Below are 25789 nucleotides of genomic sequence, written 5' to 3'. Positions count from 1 at the left end.
TAGTTAATATGATATATTTGATTATTTACATTATCAATAAAACAAATATAAATTTGAATATTATTTTTCAATTATAACAAAATCTATTGAGAAAAAATCTAACAAAATCTTACAAACATTTTAAATATTTTTATAAAATAACACAGTAATAATTTTGTAATTAGTAATAAGATGCTATAAATCAATGTTAATCAAAAATTTATTATAAAACAAGAAAATAAAAAATATTATTTTTATAAAATTTAAAATTATATTCTATATTCTAATCTATTAAATTAGGGTCAGAATCTATTGTTAACAAGTCATACTAAAACTAGCTAAATAATTAGTTAAAAGGGGAAATTTCATAACTACACTTTGTGTGGTACCACAATTCAACAATACCACCAATAGAGTGATATTTTCACAAATACACTTTTCATTAATGTGTAAAAGACAAAACTGACCCTACCTTATCTTCTTCTCCATCAGATTCTTCTTCTCTCGTTTCTGTCATCGTCGACGTCTTTTAAGCCTCGCGTCTTCATCCAGTATCGCCGTCCTCGTCTTTGTCGTCGATGTCATCTAATCCGTCGAGATCCACAGTCGTCAAGATCCATCGTCGTCTCCGTCGAGATCTATCGTCGTCTCCGTCGCGATCCGTCGTCGTCTGGCGAGATCCATCGTCACTCTCTCACACAACCAGCGACAAGAGTTTACAAGAATCACGATTAAAACCTCAAAGATGTTGGCTCCTCACCACGATTCACACATGTATGTTTCTAATTTGTATTTTTTTGTTTGATTCAAGTAATTTTTTGGATTTGTTCTTTCTAATATAAAACAAATCGTTTAGAACATGTCGATCTAAGGGAAAGAGTTTCAATAGTAAACATTGAATTTTCAAAAAATTATAAACCTTTATAAATCTGGGTTCAAGTGATTTTATGATTTTTGTTTCTCTGTTATCCGAAACACAAATAAGGTTGATTTAATTTAGACTTGTCATTTGAATAATTATGGTTAGAAGAAAGGTTTTCGAATAGTGAACATTGCATTTTAAAGAATTATATCCTCTTATAAATCTGGGTTTTAGGGTCGATAGTACAACTCAATGCTTTACAAGGTTTTATAAAGAAGTTTGTAAACAAGAGTTTCTCATATGTCTATAAAAACATATAAATGTGTGAATTTGAGAAGTCTTTTCTTTTATTATCTTATATTCTTTGTAAAACTGTTATCGAAATACATGAATATTACGCTTGGATAAGGTATCTTTAGACTATGATTAAAAGTTAACATCATATTTTAATTTCATCTTGCAGTCAGATAGCAATGAATTCTGCACATCTATGAGATTGCCTCTGAGGATTTATGAAGCTGGAACAGAACCATTGGACAATCCAAAAGTGATTACCCAATCGGTGTCTTGGTCAATAATGTGAAGCGTTTTATAGAAGATTATAAATGGAGTTTTATAAGAGTTTATAAATTCATATATTAGAGATTTGTAGAGATTTATAAAACGTTGACTATTCTTTTTTACATCTTGTGGTTAATACATTGTTTGGATTTTCTGATGAATACAAACATTTGGTGACCCCAACAAATCTGATCTTTGATGACATGGATTTTGACAGTTCAACAATGATATAAAACAAAAAAAGCTAATGGAAACAAGGATTTGTGAATTTACTTTTTTGTAACATGATATAAGACAATAATACATGAAAGAAGAGCAAAAGAAAGAAAAAGAACAAATAAGATATTAGAAATCATTTGTAAACGTTTATAAAACAGTTTGTAAAGTTTATAATCTATTTATAAGAGTTTATAAATTATTTGTAAAAGTAAAATCCATTTATAAAGGTTTATAAAACATTTAATAAATTATAAAAGGTATGAAAATTGTTTAGAGGGTCTTCTTGAGCTGTTGAAAAAATATATATTCTGTTAAAAAAAAGAATTTATAAGGATTTACAAAAATAATTTATAAAGTGTATACACTCTTATAATGGATTATAAAACAATTTATGAAGACATGTCAAATTTTTGAAGCTGTGGAGCCTTGCTTGCTGTCAGCATGTGCCTCAGAATCTGCCACGTATCATTATCTCTTTACAAAATCTTATAAGGGTGTGTAAAATTATTTATAAGAGTATATAAAACATTAATAAAGGCATATAAAACAAGTTATAAAATCTATAAACTATTTATAAATTTTTATAAAAACGTTATGAAAGTTTATAAATAATTTATAAGGGGTTATGTATACTATTAATAGGGGCTTATAAAAACTTTATGAAAGCTTATATTAAATTTATAAGGGGTATTTTAAGAGTTGTATAAGTTTATAAATCAACTAAAAGAGTCTATAACTATTTAGAAAGCCTTATAAAACAATTTATAATGGTTTGTATAATAATTTATTAATAATATATGAAGTTTATAAGCCATTATAAAAGATTATTAAACAATTTATAAGGATATGTAAAATTTCTGAAACGGTGGAGCCTTGCTTGCTGTCCTTATGTTCCTCAGAATCTGCCACGTATCATCATCTCTTTACAAAGCATGCACATGTTCTTTAGTTTTATAAGAATATTTAAAGTTATTTATAAGGATTTATAAAATCATTTATAAATATTTGTAGAATATCAAAAGGTAATCATTTTATGAAGTATTATAACGTTTTATTGAGGCTTATAAATCATTTTTAAGAAATAAATGTCTGCTCTCCATAGTACACAAGTTAATTCTGAACTTAAACCTCCATGTTTTGGAAAATTTCAGGAGCACAAGCTCTTCAACGTCAGTGGATAAACACTTAGCATCTCTTTATCATCACCAAAAAAGTTATCCCATCCAATACTATTATTGATGTCGTCAGAGATGAAAAGGCTGATAAATAATAACTTATAAATGTTTATAGCTGGCCCATGTATCTCAGATATACTAGTTTCATGAAGAGATTATATAACTTATAACTCCTTACAAAGTATCTTATAACTTATTAAAAAATCACTTATAAACCTTTATAAAACTCAGATATAATAGTTTATAAAGTATTATGTAGCTTATAACCTCTTATAAACCTTTATAAAACTCAGATATAGTAGTTTATAAATTATTACGTAGCTTTTAACCCCTTATAAACCTTTATAAAACTCAGACTTTATGAAATATTATATTCAATTTATAAGGGGTATTATAAGAGTTGTATAAGTTTATAAATCAACTAAAAGAGTCTATAACCATTTAGAAAGCCTTATAAGAAAATTTATAAACCAACCTCGTCTCTCTTCAAAATCTGAACGCAAGCCAATCACTTATTGTTCCTACGCACCACACTCACTTCGAAAAACATGATTCAAAAATAATATGCTTTAGTAACTCAACAAACTCATACTCCATCTCCACTACTTCTTTATGAAAGGGTTTACAAAATCACTTACAAGTGTTTATAAGGATTTTATATATAATTTATAAGGATTTATAATGTTTATAAAGGGTTTAGAAAAGTTTATAAAAAATTTATATAAGATATGTAAGGGTTTATAGAAGATTTTAATGGATTTTGAAGAGTTTATATAGGGTTTACAAAATAATATAAAAGGTTATAAAACCAAATAAATATTTATATAATTATTTATAAAGGTTTATAAGACTATTTATGAATCATTAATAAATTTTATAAGAGCTTATAAAGGTTCTCAGTGTGTTTTGATTGTAAACCTAGAAATATATCCATGTTTGTTAGAACTTGCAATTGCAACCAGGAACATGAGAGATGTACTGAAACTAAATTTTTCTTCACCTCAAGGTTAATATTCAGAGCCAAATGCTCAAGTGAGAAGCATAAGGATGAACGTATAAGCAAAACAACATGAACATATCTCAGTTGAAATTAGAATTCCAGAATACAATGTGTACAGAAGAAGTAACAAACTTCTTTGGCATGAATCAGGACATCACTGGCAGGCATCAACACAGAAACAGGCGCATGAGGCTGCTGGATCATTGAGAAATATTAATAAGGTTTTATAAACTTGAGACTTAAAAAAAAAGTCATGAAAAAATTCTATCCCTTCGTAGAAACTGATTTTTTGAGAAATCACACTAAAACTAAACAAAAAGACGACAATCGCCATTGATTATCCCATACATTTTAAGCTTTCGTCGACTTGTACATTTTAACTTCTCGTCGTCATCAGATCTCACCGTAGCTTCGTCAGATCTCGCCGTAGCTTTGTCGGATCTTGCCATAGCTTCGCGTCGGATCTCGTCGTTGCTTCATTGGATCTCGTCGTAGCTTCGTCAGATCTCACCGTAGCTTCGTCGGATCTCGCAATAGCTTCGTCAGATCTCGCCATAGCTTCGACGAATCTCGCTGGACAACTCGTCAGCGTCGCTCGTCATCGCCGGAGAACTCGTCACCGCCATAGTTCGTCACCGCCGATTTTAATATGAGATGATGTTTTTGAATTAATCGTGAGATGTAGGAGAAGAAGATATTAGTTTTAAGGGTATAATGGTATTTTGATCATTAAAAATCTGGTGGTATAGCTGGTTAGTGTATAATTGAAAAATGGTATCATGAAAGTGGTATTTTTGACAATTTCTCTAGTTAATATGACAAATTTGATTATTTAAATTAATAATAAACCACCTATAAATTTGTTTTTTTTTTCAATTATAACAAAATATGTTGAGAAATAATCTAACAAAATCTTACAAACCTTTTAAATAATTTTATAAAATAACACACTAAATTATTTTGAATTAGTAATAAAATGCTATGAATCAATGTTAATCAGAAATTATTATAAAACATGAAATTATAAATATTATTTTTTATAAATTTTAAAATTATATTCTATATTTTATTAAAACATAAGTTCTATATGAATCAAATATAAAAATATATTAAATAGTTAAATTGACCTATTTTATTTTTAAAATAGTTTCACTTAAATAAATTATCACTCATCATTTTAAATTCGTGAACTATATACTATTTTTATACAAAAACAAATTTGCTAACATAAATTTATTAACGTAGGTTATATCTACAATTACCTATTATCGTTTTATTTATTTGAAATTTTCAAAATATATTGTTTAAAAATGTTTATATTCAAAAATATAATAGTTTACAACTAACCCTTAGTTCATATATTACTTTAAAATATATTATTAAAAATATTAAATTTTAATAATTAATGACAAATCAAAATTTAATTAGAAATTTAATTTTACTTTAACGATAACTAAATATTTTGAAAATATATATAATCTTAATAAAATTTAAAATATTTCTATCAAATAATCTATTAGTGTAGTAAAAAAAAAATCAAAGTCATGTAATCTTCCAACTGAAAAAAAGTTGTGTAATTTTAAAAATATTTTTTTGACAAAATATATAATTTTGAAAATAAATATTCAAACTTAAAAAGAGAATATTTCAAATTTTACAAAAGATAAAATCATCCCTATATACTAAAGCACAAGTCTTCTAGCCAATTAAATTCTGACACCTAAGATATGTTTACAATTTAAAAAAAAATAGTGTTCAAGAAAAACTGTAAGCAACCGAAAGAAACAAATTGTAACAATGGCTTTTAAAAACAGTCCACTAAAACCACTACCCACGATCATCCTTCCTCCACTGTTTTTTATCTTCTCATTTTCTATAAATTCGACACTGAGATATATCATGTAATTACTCAAAAGAGACGCTTCTTCCGTGATAGGTAATATATGTTAAATCATTCAAATGATAATCAAGTAAACTCGATACTTATTTGAGTCTTATCAAATATTTGTAATCTCTAGAATGGATGCGTGATGTTAGTTAAAAAGAGTTTGTTCGAACCCATGATCAAAACAGGTTAGTGTTTGATTTGAAACAACAATGTCAAATTGTTACTTCTTGCTTTGTTCTGTATGATTTTGTGTTACAGGAGCATAAAGATTTTTTAATCCATTGCAGAGCAAAGTAGGAAATAAATTGTTGCTGCGAGCAGGAAAAGCTCATGATGATATATACAAACCGCCTTGCTCCTTTCTTATCTTGCAAATTCTAATATTTTACTCTGGCCGAAGCAAGTTCTGAAAATTTGGTGGACAGAATTTTGTAAAAATTCTATTAGCCTATGTTTAATTACTTTTTTTTCTCTCAGTTAGGTTCTGTAAGGGAAAGAAACACTTTCAAACAAGCAATAGAACTTAACGATGAGGAAGCTAGAAGATCAATGGGTATTGCTGAGAAGAAACTCTTAGAGATTGATTACTATGGAGCAAGAACGTTCATTAACCAGGAAAATAGTTTGTATACAGATCTTGATTTTAAAACAAGTGCTGACTATGATTTATGTTTTTATCTATGCATCACCCATAGAAGGAAGAGAAGCTGGTTGATATGAGATTCTGAGTGTAGATCGTTGGTAATGATGAAACCGGTCAAAAAGCAAGACAAGATGTTAGGTCTTTTTCTTCATCTCGGACAAGAAAAGGAAACAAGAAAGGCTCTCATGTCAAGTTGGTTTTCCTTAACTTTATATATATTTACTTTATAATTGTATAAAGATATATTTTTGTTTACTTTAGGATACACATTTTATATTTTTCTTATATAAAATGTTACCAATATTGGTAGAATAAATATAAACTTGGAAATGAAGAAAGACACATGGAGAAGAACTATACACTATATATATATTGACTTTCATTATTCTACCAAAATAATGTTAGTGTTTTGTTTTTGTTCAGGTGATATGTTTTTCCTGAATTTCATATCAAATATTTTTTCGTTGGCTTTGGATCGGAAAAGAGAAATCAATTTTTTTCATTTCTATTTTGGGTCTATATTGACGTGTTGCAAAATATAAGCAGAATTTTCTAATCTTTCAATAACTTTATCACTAATAACCTTCAAAAAATGTGCATAAGAGATCCATCTTATATTATATTTCTAAGAAAATAAATACTCCCATGCGAAGCATGGGTCAATAAACTAGTAGACAATAAAGAATAAGTTTTTTGAAATGTAACGCGAAAAGCAAACTATGTTGTAAAAATTAAAATAATCTAATATTTTGAAACCTTAATTTAATAACAAGAAAAAGAAAAATTAATATCATAACATCCAAAAATATCCTATATCAATAAAATTTACGAAAATAATATGATAGATGCTACTATGTATTCAATACTAAAATAATAGGGGTTATATTGATTGTTAATTTTCAAAATGAATTGTATTTCTATTTTCTTCTGTTTAAATATTTTCTGTTATTTTATCTAATTAATATAAAACTCTTCTGTATACTTTTATATGTATTCAGCATACATAAAATATATCAAATAATATCATAAAATAGATAAATTCAAAACTATAAAATTTTAACTAATATATGATATTACAAAATAAAATATTTTTCTTTCTTTTAAATATATTTTTAAAAAATATAAATACAAAAATTAAAGTTTTGTTTAAACTAATAACTCTATAAATTAATAAATTATCATAGTTCCAACATTATTAATTTAAATTTTTTTACTATAATACGTAGCAAAAAAGGTCACAAAATTCATTTAACTTGTTTTCTCACTTAGTTAGATAATTAAAAATGATAGGGAATTCACTAGGTATCTGAACAAACTTAAATGAAATTTATCAAATAAACTACAAAAATAACAAGATAAATGTCTCGTTTTAGCATAAAACCGGTTTGAAACAGCAACTATGATTTTAAAAAAAAACGATGTACATTAGTCGGGTTTAAGAACATGAATATCGGGGAATAATAAAAGGTTTTGTAACCCCTGGATCCCACAAAAAAACTTGAAAATCGGCTTCAAAAGAAGTGAGATAAAGACCGATTGTGGTGGGTATTCTGCACTGTTTACACACGTGGCGGTCAGCGATTAGTGTGTTTTTTAATTTTTTTTTAATTTTTTTTTAATCAGCCAAAAAAAATTCTTTTAAAACCTTTAGTGGGTTTGAGGGATAACCATGGTCTAACTAATTATCTCATCTCAGTGTATGCAACTTGCAAAAGTATATAACATTGTCCCCATCCTTATTTAACATTATCTGCATCTTGGAAACGAATGATGAATCCTTTTCGAACTGTGATTCAGCCCAGCAAGTTGTGTAGCAGTCATTTCTCATTCATACCTGACAGATGTTAGAAAATCAATAGAGTCGATAAAAAGAGAATATAATGGGACAGATATGGATTGATGATGATGGTCCAATTTAGTTTTCTAATAAATTATAATTTATGAAGAATTCATCTAGATGCTTTAAAAAAAGTTTGATCTTGATACCATAATCCTACGATACAAGAATTTAGCATTTACACGTGAATAATCCTGTTAGGGTCACGCATACTTATGATAGATAATAACCTCCGATCCGAGAGGTTATACAGTCCGCAGACTACATTATACTTGCATTATTTAAGATTTGAATGGTTTCAATTATTTGGCCAATCCAGGTTTCTAAGCAAATTGTGTGTTTAACAGCAAAAGAAAACCAGAGGTTGGTATTAATCCATGTCGAGTTTTAAAATTATTAAAACTACATGTACCTAACACTTTACATGGATTCCACTACAACCGTTTTCTATATATGTAAAGATTAGGAAAGAAAAACACAATCTTTCTGTCATATATTCGAAAAATCTTTAGTTTAATTCTAGCCGCTAAAATATACTAAAGAAAGAAAGAATACAAGATTAATTAAAATGAAAGAAAATGAAAAAGGTGACGTCAGGAAATAAGAAGGGATAAGAGAAGCACTATGAGATGTTTCCCCCATGTGACCTTCGTCAATCTCCGGCCCGCCCTTGTCTTGCTTACTAGTCTTGCTTATCATCCGTACGTTTACATTATACTCCACTTTTCATCTATTTCTTTAAAATTTTATTTAAACTCTTTTATGATTTTTTTCTTTCCATTTGGCTATTGTTTGTGGTTATTTTGAGAATTGTATTTGTTACTAACTATCTAAGAAATTTATTAAGTTGTTTGCGAAAACCTTAAAATACTGTTGTTGATTTTAGTTCCACTATTTTGAAAAATGTGTATGAAAAGAATTATTTGAGTTTGCTCAAAAAAAAAAGAATTATTTGAGTTTACAAGTTATTGAAGGTTTTGAATTTTCGAATAATAACAGCATATCCTTATTTCCTAAGAGATTGTTAATTGTTCCATTTTGCAGCATCCAAACCAAAAAAAAGTTTTGTTCCACGATATACCTGATGAGAGCATGTTTTCATATTCATATCATATAACGTCTTCTGAAATTATAAAGGTGTTATTGTATAATTTTCAAGGAAACAAAAACAAAGAGATCAATTGGCATGATCCCTAGGTTTCAGCGGCGGTTGCGGTGCCCTCACATGCTTTCATATGACTATACATTATTTTAATTTGTTTTTCATGATAATCTTTATTCTAACAATAATACTCTAGTCTTTTTACAAAAAAAAAAAACAATAATACTCTAGTAACAATGTTTAAATTTTTCTTTTTTTTGCCATCTATAAAATTTTATTAAACAGGCCCAAAGGCCCAAAAACCATTACAAGTCTTAGGGGTGGGCATTTTACCCGATACCCGAACCCGTACCCGAACCCGACCGAAAAAACCCGAACCGAAACCGAACCGAAATAACAAAATATCCGAACGGGTATTGAATTAGGAGAGATTGGATATCCGAACCCGAACGGGTAATACCCGAACCCGAATGGATATCCGAAGATAACCGAACATATGTATACTTAGGTCTATATTCCTAGTTTACTTCTTTAATTTTATTCAAAATGTTTATTTTATTATGCACATACTTCAAAATTAAATAATTTACATATAAATGGAAAAAGGTGAATTTTTACTCACTTAAAATGTATGTCAAGATTTTTATTTCATGCATTAACAAAAGTTACATCCAAAATTTAAAAATAATAATCAATTTATTATCTTTTATTTGAAAAATGTTATCTTCAAATTTATTAATCATTCAGTTATTAGAAAATAAAAGTCAGTTAAGTGAAATTTATATTTTTTAAATACAAAAAAACTTGAGAAATGAAAAATTTAATATTTTTTTTCAAAATCTAAATATCCGAAAACCCGACCCGAAATACCCGAATCCGAAATAAAAATATCCGAACCCGACCCGAAGTAAAGAAATACCCGAATGGATATTACACTCCTATACCGAAATACCCGAAAATCCGAAATACCCGATCCGAACCCGAACGGGTACCCGAACGCCCACCCCTAAGTCTAAGGTAAATACAACACCAAAAGGGCCAAAGCCCATGAAGCCTAAATAAAACCGGAAAATCTTTAGGCCCATGTCAAGCCCACCCGATGAAATGCGTTTACACGCGTCGAGGTCACCGCCACGTGTTAGACCTTCACTCCACACGAGAGCACGTGTCCTGACCACTACCGCATGACCGACAACAAGACGGAGCAAACGTCGGGACCACGATCGGACTCTCAAGCCGGCGGAACAATCCGAATCCTTGCATCTGAGACTTGTCCTCCGGAAACACCGCCAGAGACAGCAACCACACTCATTATCTTCACCTGAACTCGTTGAAAGGAAGAGCTACATCGAAGCCAATTCCGAGAGCTCCTCCAAAAGCCAGGGAAGTCGTAATCCTCTAATCTATCGCTTCCTTCACCGGAGTAACCCCTCGAAACGTCGAGGTCTCCGCCTGAAGCAAAGCCGCACACACACCCAAGTCACAGTAGGAAACCGGAATCCAACCAGAGCCGCCGTCAAGAACGGAGATGCCGTACGACGCGGAAACAGAGAGCCGACCGCTCACCCTCATCGTCAAGGTGTAGCGCCGGAGACTAAACCGACCGTCCACCATGAGAAGATGCGACGTCGGGAAACTAAGACACGAAAAGCCGAGCAGGATTAGAAAAGAAAAAAACAACAGAAAAGTCGCCGGAGCCGGACCGACGGTGGCTTTGGGAGCCACGCCGTCGGCCGGGAACACAAGTTGCACGGTGGTGTAGCTCTAGAGAGAAGAGAGAGGAAATAGTCTAGAGAGAGAAAATTACGGATAATCTGAACAAATTTTAGTAACAATGTTTAAATACGTGGTACTACAACTTTTCGAAAATAACGAGAATAAAGCTGTTGTCCAAAAAAAAACCGAGAATAAAGCTGCTCACCTTTTTCTTATTTAACAGCAACCATAGTCAGATCTGTTAACCAAATGTGAGAAAGATTCGTGTGCTTACATCGGGAACTGGGGAATTGGAGAGGAGAGACGAAGCTCCGGATCGAAAGAGGGATCGGGTTTTGGAGAACCGATTGTCGTGGAGGTAACGGTCGACGATGAAAGCGATTTGCGTCGGAGTAATAGCGCCGTTCCCGATGTTAGCCGATCCTTTGGATTTCGCCATCTCGTTTAACGAAAACCCTAATTAAGAGTGTGAAGTGGGGGGGGGGGAAGATCTGAAGTGGGGAGGGTTTGTAGTAAGAGAGTCAAACCAAGGAGGAGCGGGAGATTTTCGAACTAAACGCTATGGAACGGTTTCTTTTTATCATTTTTTGCCGGGATGTTTTAATTTTATGCGACTATTTGTGGCAGTATATGTTAAATGTTCAAAGTAAAAAAATACTGGAAACCCGACGTTGGTGGTCGGCGGCTAGCAATAGTCCTAAGAGGAGCTGCGAGTTCGAACCTCCCCCTCAAATATATTCTATTGTTGGGCTATCCGGGCCCTTCCTGCTACTTCCTGAGGTGGAAATAACGTGGTTACCGAAGACCTCGAGAGATATCTGGACCCGGCCTGGGACCTTCAGTATATATATACTAGTATTCAGTCCCGTACTTCGTACGGGCAAAAAATCTTTTTTTTCTATATAAAAAATAATAACATCTAATTTAATGTATCAGCTCTATGGGTTAACAATGTACTAAGGTCATTTCATCTTTGAGTCTACAGTATGTAAAAATAGGGAAATCAAAAGTAACAATGGAACGAATAAATAATCCATCGAATCAAGATACATCGTCTACATAAACCAATTAGGCCCAAAAATAAAATATTTGTTAGAATTTTTTGATGATATATTATTTGGTTCAGCCGTATTTATGGTAAAATTATTGATGTCTTGTTAAAAGAACTCAAGAAATCACCAATTTAATTTTTATAAACCTTCGGTTAAGATAATTACCAACTTTGAAAAAAAGAAACTTGGTAATCATAAATCACCAAATCATCGTAAAAACTCTATAAATAATACCACAGTTTTCTACAATGAAAATCACCGCTTGTAGGTAATCCAACTTAAAGCTAGTTTGTATACAAATTTGAATTATGGTTATGAAAAAGACCTAAGAATGGAACTGTCGGGTTTACAAAATCAATACCTTTTCCATCAAGACATATTTTCTTTTGTTCTGCCTCCCAAAAATAATAATTTGAGAACGTCATCGAACTCTCTATTCTTTGGAAGTCTAAATCACCTTCTCATTCTGTATAAGTTTAAACGTGGTTCTAAAATCAAATACCTTTTCCAAAAGATTTGTACTGCCGCTCCATTAATCATGTGCTTACTCATTTTTTTTAGAATCATCACTAAACCATGCAAACAGTCTATTAGCTTCCAATAAATTAGAAATTTGTGATTAACCTATTAACCTGTCTAAGGATAAGCCGTTAAACTGCAGTTTAATAGCCATTTCTTTATATAAAAAACGAATGTACTTGTTGTTACCTCATTTTTGCAAATGGTGCTCTGATTTTCCATTTTTGAAGAATGAAGTTCTTAAACATCAGTATACTCAAGTGATCTTCAGTCTAAATCACACTAAAAGAACTAAAGGATATTAATATGAGGAAAAAATGAAGAAAAGTCACAAATATGTATGTATATTTGTACGTACCCCGACAAACTGTGAAAGACGTTGGTGAAGAAGATAAGAAAGAGGCAAAAGAAGAAAAAGGAAAACAAAATGAAGAAAAAATGGATTGATATATATATATATATAAGATGGAACCGGTTGAAACCATGCCACGATTTGGAAGTTATAAATGATGTCATGAATGAACGTGATAGTGGTAATCAGAGAAATTTGAGGGATTTGAAAACTAAAAGATCGAAGGAGTTTTCTGTTAGGGTCAATTTTTTCTAACAATTGTTTTGTTAATTATCTGATTGGTTCATTTTTAAGCATTATCTTGACATTATTTGGTATTTTTTAAAAAAATACATATGTTCCATTTTGATTAGTCAGATAAGTAAATATAAATTAAAAATTAAAGAGAAAAGGCATTTGAAATTCAGACAGTTAATTATGAACGTGGATATAGGATATTTTGATTAATTAAGTAGTTAGATATTTGGAATTGCTGAGAAATTGAAATCGACATGAAAGCTTTTTCAACTGTTTTTATTTTTTTTTATTTTTTTAAAAATATATATTCCACTTGTCAGGATTTCATTGACAAGGTGACTTGCGCTTTAGTATATAGAGATATACTGGAGATACTCTCGTTTCTCGTTGACTATTATTTAATGTTTACAAAGTAAATAGCTGGAGATACTTGTTGACAAGCAGGTGGTCCACGCAGTTTTTCATCAGAAATTCATAAGGGATCTATGTTGATTCGGTTCTATTTTTTGCAATATCTGAACTTTTTAATTAGAAATTTTGGTCCATCCGTCAAAAAAACATAAGGTCCAAATGGCATTGTGATTGTTTGCCAAATTCTTTGTTTTCTCTGCTTTTCAAGATTTTTTATGCATATAAAATTGTAAAGTAACTTGATTTTTTTAATAAAAGATTACGATTTTACTTGATTTTTTATGTAGAATTTAAACAGATAGTCGGATTCGTGTGTGTGCAGCCAATTAAATCCATATGGTCTTCTATTTTATAATTTAAAAGTAAATTTTAATGTAAAAAATATTGAAATAAAGGGAAAGAAGTAATTCTTGCAAATGACCATATAATATGTTTTTCAACTAGAGAGTACAAGGGAAATGACCGAAAAAAACAAAAGGTCATTCTTTGTTGTGCACGACAAAAGGTCATTATACCATTATTTTATAGATGTATAAATATAAATAACTATTTAATAATAAAAATGTATAGTTTTTGAATTATATGTTTTGAATTCAAAATTTTATATAATTTTTCCTTTTAATTTTAAAAATATATTTTGAAATTCAGATATTCTTTTGAAATTATTTTTATAATTTTTATTTTAAATTTTAAGTATTTCTTTGATTATTTTAAAGAATCTTATATTTCACCCTCTTAAACTCCATTGCTCAAATCTAAAACTTAAATATAAATTAGTTAATCCTATAGATATAAATGTAGGTTTACCTATTTAATGAAACATCTTATTCATCTTGATCTTGAAAACTATATTTATGATGAAAAAAGACTTTTAAGTTTTATGATCATCTTAAAAAAATTCTCAAAAAGAAACTAAATCACTCCAAAAAAAAAATCTTTTGGGTGATAAATGAAAGAAGCAAGCATGGCAAAAATACTAATCAGCCAATAAAACGTCTAACCTTCTACTTTATACATTTTAAATTAAGTTTAGTATAAAGCAACTGAAAATAGACAATAAACTAATATTGCCAAAAACAAAACTTAACATAATTAAAACTTCAAATAATGCATTAATTTATATTTTATAGAGTACTGGAGGTATAAAAGATGAAAGCTTGGTAAAAATAAAATAAAAGAAGACAAAGAAGAAGCATTATTGGGGTTTACCACGGTGACAACTAGGGCTAGGCATTTTGGATATCAGTTCAGTTTGGTTCTGTTATTTCGGATATCGGGTAGTTTAGATATGGGACTACATGATTCATTTATTATTTGATTTAGTTTCGGTTCGGTCGGAAAATTTTTAGGTTTCGTTCGGTTAATAAAAGTATGAATCTGTTTTCATTTGATTCCGTTTCAGTTTCGTTTATTTCTGATAGTTTGGATAATTCAGATTAAATATCGGGTATTTTGGGTAAAATGTCAAATAATTAGGATAATTATGATAAAAAATTGGATATTTCGGATTACTTTAGATATTTCGGATAAAAATATCCGAATACTTTCGAGTATTTCGGATACTTTGTAATAATTTAATTTCCTTAAAATATTTTTGATACTTTTAATAAATTTTTAAATTAGAAATATATATATTTAGTTATGATATATGTATATAATTAATATTTTTATATATTCAAGTATCCATTTGGTTTTCGACTCGATTCTAATTCGGTTCAGTTATTTTGAATATAGAAATATAGAAATATAGAAACCATTCAGATATTTAAAAGTTTTGGTTCAGTTCGGATATTTTGGTTGGATTCTGGTTTTTTTGTCCAAGCCTAATTAATGACAACAAAACATTAACTCAGAATCTTTACAGCATCTCCGACCCTTTGCTATTTCCATCTCTATAATAGTATTTAAAGGTGAAATTACTTCAACCCACCTCTATTTCTTCCTCTATAATAGAGATCTCTATTTTTCATCTATTTATAGAAGAAGAAATAACATTTTTTATTTTTTATTCTATATTTTAGAGATTACTATTTTAGAGAAATACATTGAAGAATATCTCACTTCTATTATAGAGTTCTCCTATTTTTAAAGTGAAAATAACAAAATACATTAGAGATGACAAACAAGGCGACAAAAGTCGCTACTACCTTTAAGGCTTTAACGCTTTCCCATCGTCCAAGTGCTTTCTCTGTTCTTTCTTTCTTTCTCTCAGACACCCACCACATAACTTTACCCTCTCCATAAGAAGATCTCATCACCCCACTCCAAACCCTTGATCTTGAACATCAACCACACTCCACATTCATACTCTAATCTCTAAGCTTGCTCCCCTTTAATGGCGAGCTTCATGGTTCTCCTCCTGGCTTTAACCTCACTCTTCCCCAGAATCTCCATATCTGAAGCTACATCATCCTTCTCCTTCACAAGCTTCGATAAAAACGCGAGCTTTGGGTCCGACGATATTGCCCTCTTCGGCTACGCAAAGCTCGTAGACAACGGAGTTTCGGTTCAGCTGATCGACTCAGTGAGTCGCATCGGCGGTGGAGTCATTTACAAGAAACCCATCGCGTCCAAAGACACTAAAGATGACTACTTCACGGGTTTCTCTACTGTCTTCTCTTTCTCCATGTCTCCCGGTCGTGGCGGGAGTGTAGGTTTTGTCGTGTTTCCTTCTAACGTAACAGTCGATCACTCTTTGTTCGAGGTCAAGTTCGACATTTCTGATAATTTCACCAAGTTTAAAGACTCCAATGTCACGGTTGGTGTATATGGTTCAACGGTTCCTGATACGATAAGCAATCTTACGGTTGTAAACTACAAAGAGAAGGACGAGGAGGAGGAGATGTTGTTGTACGTATGGATTAATTACCAAGCGAGTACTAGGTACTTAGATGCTAGGTTAACCAAATCAAAGGGATATACATATCCAAAGACTCGGTTCGGTTCTCGGATTAATCTGTTGAAAGACGAGGATGAGATCATGGTGGGTGTTAAGTCGTATAACGGGAGCTTTAACCTCCATTCTTGGAGATTACAAGCGGGACTCGTCTCTAGGGGTATACACTCGTATGCGGCGCTTCTTGAGTCAAAGCGTAGGTGGGAGGAGGAGGTGGAGAAGAGGAGAAGAGAGAAGATGTGGGGGACTGTCACTTGCTTCGTCATGACCTTTGGATCTATAGGGCTTGTGTTCTTCGCCATGATGCGTATATGGGCAGCTTTCAAAAGGAACTATCTTGCGGTGGTGGTGGAGCCTGAGGAATGTGGGCAGAAGACTAAGGAGTACGAGATGATTAAGAAAGTTGAAGTTGTGACGAGTAAAGCTGAGGCGCAACAAGGAAAGTAAAAGTAAAAGTAAAAGTAAAAGTAAAAGCTTGTGATGTTTGTGTGTTTAGAATATTTATGTAATAAAGTGGATTTCTTCAGATGTAATGGTGACTACTAGTATAGGTTCGTCGTAATGTGTGTAAAGCTTGCAGCATTGTTACTCTTTGGTATGTAAAATCCACCGCTAAAGATAAATGCTTAGAATCCACGATAAGCTTCAGAAGTTACTGGTTTCTTGTTCATGTGTGATTTCGATCATGAGACAGAACACCTGCCCTTGTTTAACTTGGCTCTAAAGCTTACTTTCTTTTCAATCTCAGTTCAGAGGTCTTGACATCTCATACAATGCCATCGACTCTTTTCAAAACAATACAATGGTCCAAAAAGTTCCGAGGGCTTATTTTCTTTGACTTGAATCTTCCATTACCACTATTAGGGTCCACTACGGAGATCACACGCATTGAGACTAAGGAGTTGATTAAGAAAGCATATAAAGAAGAAAACATTATTGAAGTTTCACAGCAAGAGATTGAGGTTTTATTTGATGAAGAATAATATGAGAGGTGAAGAAACACGCACCACAATAATTAGCTGAGGATTTTGAGCAGACAAACACTATTACCATTACACACCAGATGAAAATCAAGCAATTGTGGGCCATGATCTGATGCTCTTAGTCTTGGTTGTGACTGGTGGATGGAACACTTCGGCTTCGTTGCAGTACTCCTTTTGATGGTGTTGTGGTTGGAGCAGATGTGCTTAATGCTTATAACTCCTTTTCACATACGATACAACTAGCAGAGACAATGGTATCAACCTGGCTATTTTTTTTAAACAAGTAGTTATTTAGACTACTTTTTTTAAACAAGTAGTTACTCAGAGTATTTTCAAAAGAAACTCTATAACTTCAAATATATAGTATTTTATTCTCTAAAAAGATGAAACTTCAAATTACCTGGCTATTTTTTTTAAACAAATAGTTACTTAGCAGCATCTCCGAAACAAATTCTATAACTTCAAATATAAAGCATCTTTTTATTTGCATTTATATCTTTAAAGTTAATTACAAATACATTTATGATTCTTAAGTATTTTTTGTTTATCGTTTTAATCTTCAGATTTTTCATATCTCATAATTATGTCAGATTTGTTTTTATAAAGTCAAGTTCCACAGTAAAGTTAAATTAATTTTCTAAAAATAAAATTTATACTATTTTAAAACTAGAACTAGATAATAAGAATATTACAAAAGAAACTTAATAATTTTTTTTGAAGTTACATGAAGACAAAAATTATTACATATATTCAAATATTACAACAACATTAATAGTCTGGTATATCTGCTCTCGAACCTCCAACATCTCTAAAATATTGTTCAAACAAATTTTGTGTAGCCGAAGATGGAGAATTAAGGAAATATGGAATAATATGGTATTTTCTTGTATTTTAATATTTAATTATGTATTTATATTTATAATTTTATATTATAGTGTAAGATTTTATTAATTAATATTGTTGTAATATTTTTATATATGTTAATTATTTATATAAAAAATATGAATCTTTATTAATTATAAAAAATATAAGGATCATAGAGTAAATTACAAATAATTTTGAATTTAAGTTTGAAGTTTTACTTTTGAAGAATAACACTTTGAAACTTCAAATATATAGTTTCACAAACTCTAAAATAGAGATTATTTTTGAAAATGCTCTCATTCCGTTACACAAAAATTAAAAAAAACTTGAAAAATGGTTTTACAAACATAGAATCTCTATATTTTTATTATTTAATAGTAAAAAAAAATTCAGAAAATGAGTTTATTGAGTTTCTACTAATTTAATTTTGTTAAAATTGATAATCACATAAATTATTGGATATATAATATATAAATATAACGTATTTTTAATATACGAAAAATAAATAAGTAAATAAATAATTTGTGGAACTGATTAACTTCTAACTGACAGAACAGACAGATGCACCAAAGGAAGAATAGTATAAATTTTGTCTCTATCTGTTGCTTTCCAGATAATATATGAAGTTTCACCTAGATGCAGTGGCGGCCCTGAGGGGAAACATAGGAAGCTCAGGTTTTCGACTTTCATTTTTATAGGTAATATTTCGGCCTTTAAGTTGTATAAGTTTGCTAGTAATCCAGTAGTTCTAAGTAGCTGTGTATTTGTGGGAAAGGTAAGCAGTAGTTCCAATCTTCATGCAATCTTTTTATCATTTAAACATTTGAGATTTTTTTTTATCAACTAACAGGTCTTAATTATTTTTAGTTGCTTATGGTCTTTACTATTTTCAGACCCGGGAAATGTAACTTATATAAACATATAAAAGGAAGAATATACTTTTTTTTGATCAAAAAGGAAGAATATATTTTTTCAGTTTATCTGTATCAGTCACAAAGCTATGAAAATATGATATACTGTACTACTAATAAGAACTAACCAAAGCTCTTTCTGCTCCGAAGAATAGCAGTACAAGCAGTCATCTTTCATATCTGGAAACAGAGGAACAATCTGATGCACAATCAGATAACAGTCCCAGCATCCACTACTTTTCGGGCCAATGATAGAGAGGTGAAAAACATCATCTCTTCCCGGAGACACAGGAAGCCATTTAGGTCGCTGATGGCCTTTATGGCTAAGATAGCAATAGACTAGCCAGATTGTGTAAGATTTCTCATGAGCCATCTTGTTTTTATTCTTTTTTTGCCTTGATGGTTCAGTTCTTAGATTTTACTTTGTAAACTCTTTTTTCATCTATGATATTTACAAGTTAGCAAAAAAACCAAACAAATAACGTAAGTGAGACGGTAAGAGCATCTCCAATGGTGTTACCACCATTGGAGTCCTTAGGACTATTAAACTATTTTTTTTTTTTAGAATAGTTAAGGATTCTAATCCAAAAAGAATGTCCAATGGTGTTTTTTATATTTGAATCCTTAGGAATAAAAAGAATTAGCAATATGATCAAATGTGTTTATGTTCTACATATAAGGGAGAAAAACTTTGAACTACATTTGGTTTTATGAAGCCTTAAGATAATAAGAAAGCAATGAGATTTTTCTAAAAACTATACCACTTGGGGTCTGATCCAGATCATTAGGCAGAGAGCGTGAAGAGTGGCAAGAATGGTAGTCCAAACATAACTTGATGGTGTAAAGCAAACCTGTTCCTGCAATTCAGCGTATTGTCTTTCTTTCTTTTGAAAATGGTCCTGAAGTTCAGATAGTTTATGTATGTTTTGGGACCTCTCAGCATCAGAATGATCACGCTCCCTTCTGCATATTAAGAAAGAAAAAGTTATAGCTTGTTAAATTACTTAAATATTCCAATACCACAATGTATCAAGAATTTAAAAAAGGCACCTGAGAGTAGCAAGTTCTTTATTTTGTTCTCTGAGAAGACCCTCTTTCGACCAGGCCTAGTGGAAGTTTACAAAGAAAACTTAAGAGTATCAAACCATTCAGATAATTAATTCGTATAAACCAACAACAAACATACCGCTTCGTTATCAAGTTTAACAGCAAGCAGCTCTCTGTCTTTCTCTGTAGCAAGCAATTTGATCCTCCACTTCAATGCAGCAATTCTTAAAACTTCACAATAAAACCACATGCAACAGACAGAACATACATTTTAGATAATCATCTTATGCAGGTAAATAGGAAGGTAAAGACTTCTGATAAAATCCAAGAACTGTGAACCTCAGGTGTGGTACTACGTAAACGTAATTGTTCAAGAACACACACACAAAGACTTAACATATTAGATTCAAACAAGGCAAGGTGAATTCTGATTAAGCAGATATAACATCCAGACCAAAATTTCATTATGGCAGACTAAAGATAATTGCTTCAAAGGACTTTTAGGACCTAGCTAGTTAGGTACCAGAATCTTGATCATTGAAACACACATGTCACTGACCAAACCTATGCATCCCTCAGGGACGATCCCTCAATGCTAAGCGGGATGGGGGTGTTCCTTCAGATGAGAAGGACAGAACAGAGGCTTTGCAGACTTTTTGGCAAGCCGAGCTTGGTGGTAATAATCGTTGATATCAAGTTTGTCCTTGTAACACCATAAGACACTAGGATTGGACTTAATCACAGCCTTTGACAACATGTGGTGGAGGTTCACAATCTGTTAGAGAATACACACACACGCACACACACATAGATTTAGTAGGGATATGAGTGAAAAGTAGAGAGCTTTAGGGAAGAGGGGAAACACTGACCTGGCAACGAGACTTGTAACCATCCTCTTCAGCCTTATCTCCTCCAGCCAGACGTTGACATCGCCTCTATCCACGGATACACGTACCCTCCCCATCGCCTCTATCCACGGATACACGTTTCCCCTAAGCTCCACGGATCTCAATTTCGAGAACCTCCCTTTCACCTTCGCAGGGCTGACGGTATAGCAGTTCCGATGATGAGTCTCCTCCTGCACCACCGCTGGATCACCTCTGACGGTATAGCAGTTCCGATGAAGAGTCTCCTTCTTCCTCTCCTTAGAAGAGTTGCTCTCAATTTTTTTTTTTTTCGCGATAAAGACAATGAATTTTTTTCCACACGCAGAACACAACCCCTAGCCCCTTGCCACGTCATTAAGGATTTGATCCTTAAATGCCTTAGCTAAGGATCAATCCTTGGGTTACCAAATTTTTTTTATTATTATTTTTGTGTTATTTGTCTAGGTAAACGCGCTAAGGATTTATTAAAATCCTGCGTTGCGGCTGGTCTAACACGCACCTGCAAACTACAAGTGTATAATAATATATAAAGCCGTGGGCCCATCACCTTTTTTGTTTGCGTAGGAAAGAGAAGGACGATCTTTACTACTAACTGAAACGGCTCTCGAGGCCAAGTTGCATAGTCGTAATCGTCGTCACTGTTCTCGAGATTCTCTCTGTGTTCGATACTCTCTCTCTCGTTTTTCATTCCTCGGATTAGCTTTTTTTTTTTTTTTGTTGTTGTTGTCTGGATCGAAGAAGGATGGTATCTGATAGCAAATCTGACCTTTCATTGCCTAAAACATTCGCCTGCAGTGCTTTCGCTGCCTGCGTCGGCGAGGTATTCCTCCGAATTTTCCAAATACGTTTTTTTTTTCTCTTAAATATTGCTGCGTATGTATAGCGAAGTTTCATGAAAATGATGTGAAAGTCCGATCAGGATTGATCTTCGTCTTTCCTCGTATAGCTAGAGAATCGTTGTTTTATGCTATTTCTCCAGATTATATGCTCATCTTTAGTTTTTTTTTAGGGGAATTGATTCGATTTCTACAACATTTCATCTCCAGGCATATAGTATACGAATACGATTTAACCGGTCAGATCTGTGGCTAGGATTGTTTTGTGGCATGTTAATTATGCTTTGAGGATATGGAATTCAGATGAAATGGATTCGAGCATTGTATTTAATTATGCTATTGAGAGAGATGGATCAAGATTATGAAAAACACCAAGATAATGAAAGATTTAGATTTCATGTTAAATTAAACTGTGGATATGACAGGTATGTACGATTCCGTTGGACACTGCGAAAGTGAGGCTTCAGCTCCAAAAGTCTGCCATTGCTGGAGATGTTACTTTGCCTAAGTATCGTGGATTACTCGGGACTGTTGGTACCATAGCAAGAGAAGAAGGGCTTCGTTCACTATGGAAAGGTGTTGTACCTGGATTACATCGTCAATGCCTCTTTGGAGGTCTTAGGATCGGAATGTATGAGCCGGTGCGTGTTCTCAATTCTACTTCTTTCTTCCTCTAGTTATTACTACTCAAAAGCTTTAACTATTCTTGTTTTCGTCCAGGTCAAAAACTTGTACGTTGGGAAAGACCATGTAGGCGATGTTCCTTTGAGCAAGAAGATCCTTGCTGGTTTGACCACAGGTAAAGCATAACGGGAGAACGGTTTAGAAAGAAACTCTGAATATATATGTTTTTTTTTTGTTAAACTCTCAGGTGCTCTGGGTATCATGGTAGCGAATCCCACTGATCTTGTGAAAGTTAGACTTCAGGCTGAAGGGAAACTAGCTGCAGGTGTGCCAAGACGCTATACTGGATCTTTGAATGCCTATTCAACCATTGTCAGACAGGTAGTTATCCCCCCCCCTCATGGAAGTTGAGTTTATGCATAAGTTTGATTCTTCATAGCTATTTTCATTTGGCTCTGACAGGAAGGAGTCAGAGCACTTTGGACTGGTCTTGGACCTAATGTTGCTAGAAACGCAATCATCAATGCTGCTGAATTAGCGAGTTACGATCAAGTGAAGCAGGTATGAAACAATCTACTCCCCTGCTTCTCTTGTCTAACTAAGGGATCCTGATATTTGTTACCTTTTTTTGTTTTATTTCAGACAATCTTGAAGATTCCGGGGTTCACTGATAACATTGTCACGCATATTCTATCTGGATTGGGAGCAGGATTCTTTGCTGTCTGCATTGGTTCCCCTGTTGACGTGGTATGATATCTCTTCACATGACGTTAAACCAATGAGTTTGTCCATTGTTCTTCCTGATTTCCTTCCTTGTGTGTGGCACAGGTTAAGTCGAGAATGATGGGAGATCCTTCTTACAAAGGCACTATCGACTGCTTCGTCAAAACTCTGAAGGCTGACGTAAGCAACTCTTCTTCTGTGTTCTCTATGGAAATCATAACCACGGTGAAAGTTTATAACTCTTGTGTTTTTTCTTTCCTCTATAGGGTCCTATGGCATTTTACAAGGGTTTCATCCCCAACTTTGGACGTCTTGGTTCATGGAACGTCATCATGTTTTTGACCCTCGAACAGGTAAACAAGTTATCACACTGTTATTTGTTTTGAATCCATCCATGCAAAACCCTTCGTCTCTCTTTCTCTTCCCTAATATCTAATATCGATTTTTATTATACTTTGATCCAGGCAAAGAAGTATGTCCGGGAACTAGAATCGTCCAAGAAATAGTACTGAGGCACAAAATTTTAAGCAGACAGAATAAGAGAAACACTGTTCTCTTCTTAATTTCGGTGGTCGAGAGAGAGAGGCAACACAGTTTCAAGCAAAACTGTGAAATAAATTTCTGTGGGTTGCCCATATTCTGGCTGTACCATTCAAACATTTATCAGAAAAAAAACATACATTTTCGTCTTTTCTTTTACAAAATCAAGAAATAAAAAAGAAGAAACTCTTGAAGAAGAGAGGTTCTCAGCTTAGTTTTTTCTTTTCCGGATAAGCCCATATCTTGAATCTAAGGTAAAGCTCTTTAGCTTTGTTGTAGATGAACAACAGATGTCCATCTATGTAATCCTCGTATCTCTCGTAGAAAGCTGGAACTGTCATTACTACCAAAGCCCCTGCCAAAACAACCAGTTATATAATGAATGAATCTCCAGCTTTAAATCAATGTCCAAGTATACATAGAGAAAGCTGTGTACAATGAAAAATGCCAGCACGGTTTAGGAGTCTATGATGAGATTTTTTACTTACCGGTGTGGAAAAGTGTCTGAAAATCCATGAGGCTTCCAATAAATGAGATGAGAAACAGATAGACAGCTACTTTGATAAACAACTCTGAGTCTCTCCCCATCGCAGTATCATACGAGACTTGTAGCAGTTTATTCACATGGAAGCGTAACAACTTGGAAGCTTCGTCAGCCATTTCTTCACTTATTTGAAACTCTGGCAATGGAGGTGACGGCCTAATAAGAGCCAAAGGGGAGAATATATAACAATAAACTACAAAGGAATATTTTAATTGCAGTTGAATCTCTTGACAGAGACAGACACTTCTTTAGTTTTACCTGTTGAGAATAGATGCAGATTTGGACCAGAGGAATAGGATAGAGAGCAAGAGGAGAAGAACACTTGAAAGAAGAGTGAGGATTGTGTAAGAAAAGCTCTCAAACACCATCCATGATCCTATTGTTACTGTAACTATACCAACACTCACGTTCTTGTTCCTCCACAAGATCACATCTGCAACTGCAGATTCATTTCGTAGGAAGAAAAGGTTACACAAGTGAGAGATCACTTAACTAGATTTGGTAACTATGATAATATGGATTCACTTACAAATGCCACCACCCAGAATCTCATGTACTGTTCTCTCTCTGTTGAACAACTTGTCAGAACAAGAACCCATTTCTAGAGCAAAGATCAGGATTCTTTTCGATTCCGATCTTCAGATCCCAGAATGTCAGAAATAGACAGAGAAAAAATAACAAATCCAAATAGGCTCAAACCGAAAGAAGAAGAGAGTAACAAAAAAGTGATCAGACTAAAGTTGGGTCATCACCATCATCATCAAAGCCATCAACTTTGAATATATATAATTAATTAATAATAATATAATAATTTCAAAGCTTTGCTATGCTCTGTTCAAGAAAACAAGAAAGTGTTTGTTGGCCTCTCGATTATCACCTTCCAGCCTAAAAGTGTCATCCCTTCTACTCCGTGTTTTTCAAAACGGTAAAAGTTCGCTTAAATGGAAGAAATTTATTCCATTCATATGTAGAAAATAAAAGTCGCACTATAAAAGTTAGTAATCTAACATTTCTTGTCAATTCAATTAATTGATTTACTAAAAACATTGACCGGAAAAAAATTATTATTTTTACTGAACTAAAAGCAAGAGAATAGAAAAAGAGTTACCGAAATTGAAAAGCAAAATACAGTATAACTTCTTTAAATTAATAATTTATAAATTAATATCTCTATAAATTAATATAATTTCATAGTCTCAAATTGAGTTTTTGGTTCAATTAATATCTCGATAAATTAATAATTTCTATAAATTAATAAAAAATTATAATTTTGGTATAGTCCCAAAATTATTAATTTATAGAGGTTTTACTGTATTTTTATGTTTTAAACTTTCAACTTACAACGGCTAATATATGTTACCCTTTGTCTACAATTTCATCT

At 32.3% G+C, this 25789-nt stretch overlaps 4 protein-coding genes and 1 long non-coding RNA gene across 9 annotated transcripts; 3 read left to right on the top strand and 2 right to left on the bottom strand.

Annotated features, from left to right (window-relative positions):
* Positions 1 to 5590: 5590 nt before the first annotated feature.
* On the top strand, positions 5591 to 6695 carry LOC108830236 (uncharacterized). The gene is made up of 3 exons (XR_001946159.2): positions 5591 to 5732; positions 5815 to 5869; positions 5972 to 6695. It is a non-coding gene; the product is annotated as an uncharacterized LOC108830236 (long non-coding RNA).
* Positions 6696 to 15740: 9045 nt separating this feature from the next.
* Positions 15741 to 17083, top strand: LOC108830237 (uncharacterized). Its single transcript, XM_018603833.2, has one exon. It carries the CDS (start codon positions 15889 to 15891, stop codon positions 16894 to 16896), a length of 1008 nt encoding a protein of 335 aa, XP_018459335.1. The 5' UTR covers positions 15741 to 15888; the 3' UTR covers positions 16897 to 17083.
* A 2753-nt stretch (positions 17084 to 19836) lies between these two features.
* On the bottom strand, positions 19837 to 21560 carry LOC108830240 (uncharacterized). 5 transcript variants are annotated; one of them, XR_008936471.1, is made up of 5 exons: positions 21124 to 21560; positions 20778 to 21029; positions 20394 to 20485; positions 20258 to 20313; positions 19837 to 20170 (listed from the first exon to the last, which is right to left on the bottom strand). XR_008936471.1 is itself a non-coding variant. In XM_018603837.2 (5 exons), exons 2-5 carry the CDS (start codon positions 20824 to 20826, stop codon positions 19963 to 19965), a joined length of 369 nt encoding a protein of 122 aa, XP_018459339.1. In that variant the 5' UTR covers positions 20827 to 21029; positions 21124 to 21548; the 3' UTR covers positions 19837 to 19962. The 5 variants fall into 5 exon arrangements, 1 of the variants encoding a protein (XP_018459339.1); XM_018603837.2 differs by having other exon boundaries at positions 20814 to 21029; positions 21124 to 21548; XR_001946160.2 differs by having other exon boundaries at positions 20258 to 20485; positions 21124 to 21559.
* Positions 21561 to 21703: 143 nt separating this feature from the next.
* LOC108830238 (mitochondrial uncoupling protein 1) lies at positions 21704 to 24013 on the top strand. The gene is made up of 9 exons (XM_018603834.2): positions 21704 to 21961; positions 22403 to 22618; positions 22698 to 22776; positions 22849 to 22982; positions 23064 to 23162; positions 23244 to 23348; positions 23430 to 23504; positions 23591 to 23677; positions 23789 to 24013. The coding sequence occupies exons 1-9, from the start codon at positions 21884 to 21886 to the stop codon at positions 23828 to 23830; spliced, it is 915 nt and encodes a 304-aa protein (XP_018459336.1). The 5' UTR covers positions 21704 to 21883; the 3' UTR covers positions 23831 to 24013.
* On the bottom strand, positions 23906 to 25309 carry LOC108830239 (reticulon-like protein B12). The gene is made up of 4 exons (XM_018603835.2): positions 24938 to 25309; positions 24667 to 24847; positions 24353 to 24564; positions 23906 to 24219 (listed from the first exon to the last, which is right to left on the bottom strand). The coding sequence occupies exons 1-4, from the start codon at positions 25005 to 25007 to the stop codon at positions 24071 to 24073; spliced, it is 612 nt and encodes a 203-aa protein (XP_018459337.1). The 5' UTR covers positions 25008 to 25309; the 3' UTR covers positions 23906 to 24070.
* Positions 25310 to 25789: the final 480 nt, after the last annotated feature.

Source organism: Raphanus sativus, chromosome 7, assembly GCF_000801105.2.
Source record: "Raphanus sativus cultivar WK10039 chromosome 7, ASM80110v3, whole genome shotgun sequence".
In the NCBI taxonomy this organism is placed as follows: domain Eukaryota; kingdom Viridiplantae; phylum Streptophyta; class Magnoliopsida; order Brassicales; family Brassicaceae; genus Raphanus; species Raphanus sativus.
The sequence above is the reverse complement of the archived record's forward strand: the minus strand, read 5'-3'. Positions and strand labels throughout refer to the sequence as shown.

Coding starts and splice junctions, on each gene's coding strand:
- LOC108830240 (XM_018603837.2), bottom strand. Junction 20,314..20,393: donor TTAAACTTGATAACGAAGCG/GTATGTTTGTTG, acceptor AACTTCCACTAG/GCCTGGTCGAAAGAGGGTCT. Junction 20,171..20,257: donor AAAGAACTTGCTACTCTCAG/GTGCCTTTTTTA, acceptor CTTAATATGCAG/AAGGGAGCGTGATCATTCTG.
- LOC108830238 (XM_018603834.2), top strand. CDS start 21,884: ATGGTATCTGATAGCAAATCTGACCTTTCATTGCCTAAAACATTCGCC. Junction 23,349..23,429: donor TTGGTTCCCCTGTTGACGTG/GTATGATATCTC, acceptor TGTGTGGCACAG/GTTAAGTCGAGAATGATGGG. Junction 23,678..23,788: donor TGTTTTTGACCCTCGAACAG/GTAAACAAGTTA, acceptor ACTTTGATCCAG/GCAAAGAAGTATGTCCGGGA.
- LOC108830237 (XM_018603833.2), top strand. CDS start 15,889: ATGGCGAGCTTCATGGTTCTCCTCCTGGCTTTAACCTCACTCTTCCCC.
- LOC108830239 (XM_018603835.2), bottom strand. CDS start 25,007: ATGGGTTCTTGTTCTGACAAGTTGTTCAACAGAGAGAGAACAGTACAT. Junction 24,848..24,937: donor GATTCTGGGTGGTGGCATTT/GTAAGTGAATCC, acceptor ATGAATCTGCAG/TTGCAGATGTGATCTTGTGG. Junction 24,220..24,352: donor TCAGACACTTTTCCACACCG/GTAAGTAAAAAA, acceptor TTGTTTTGGCAG/GGGCTTTGGTAGTAATGACA.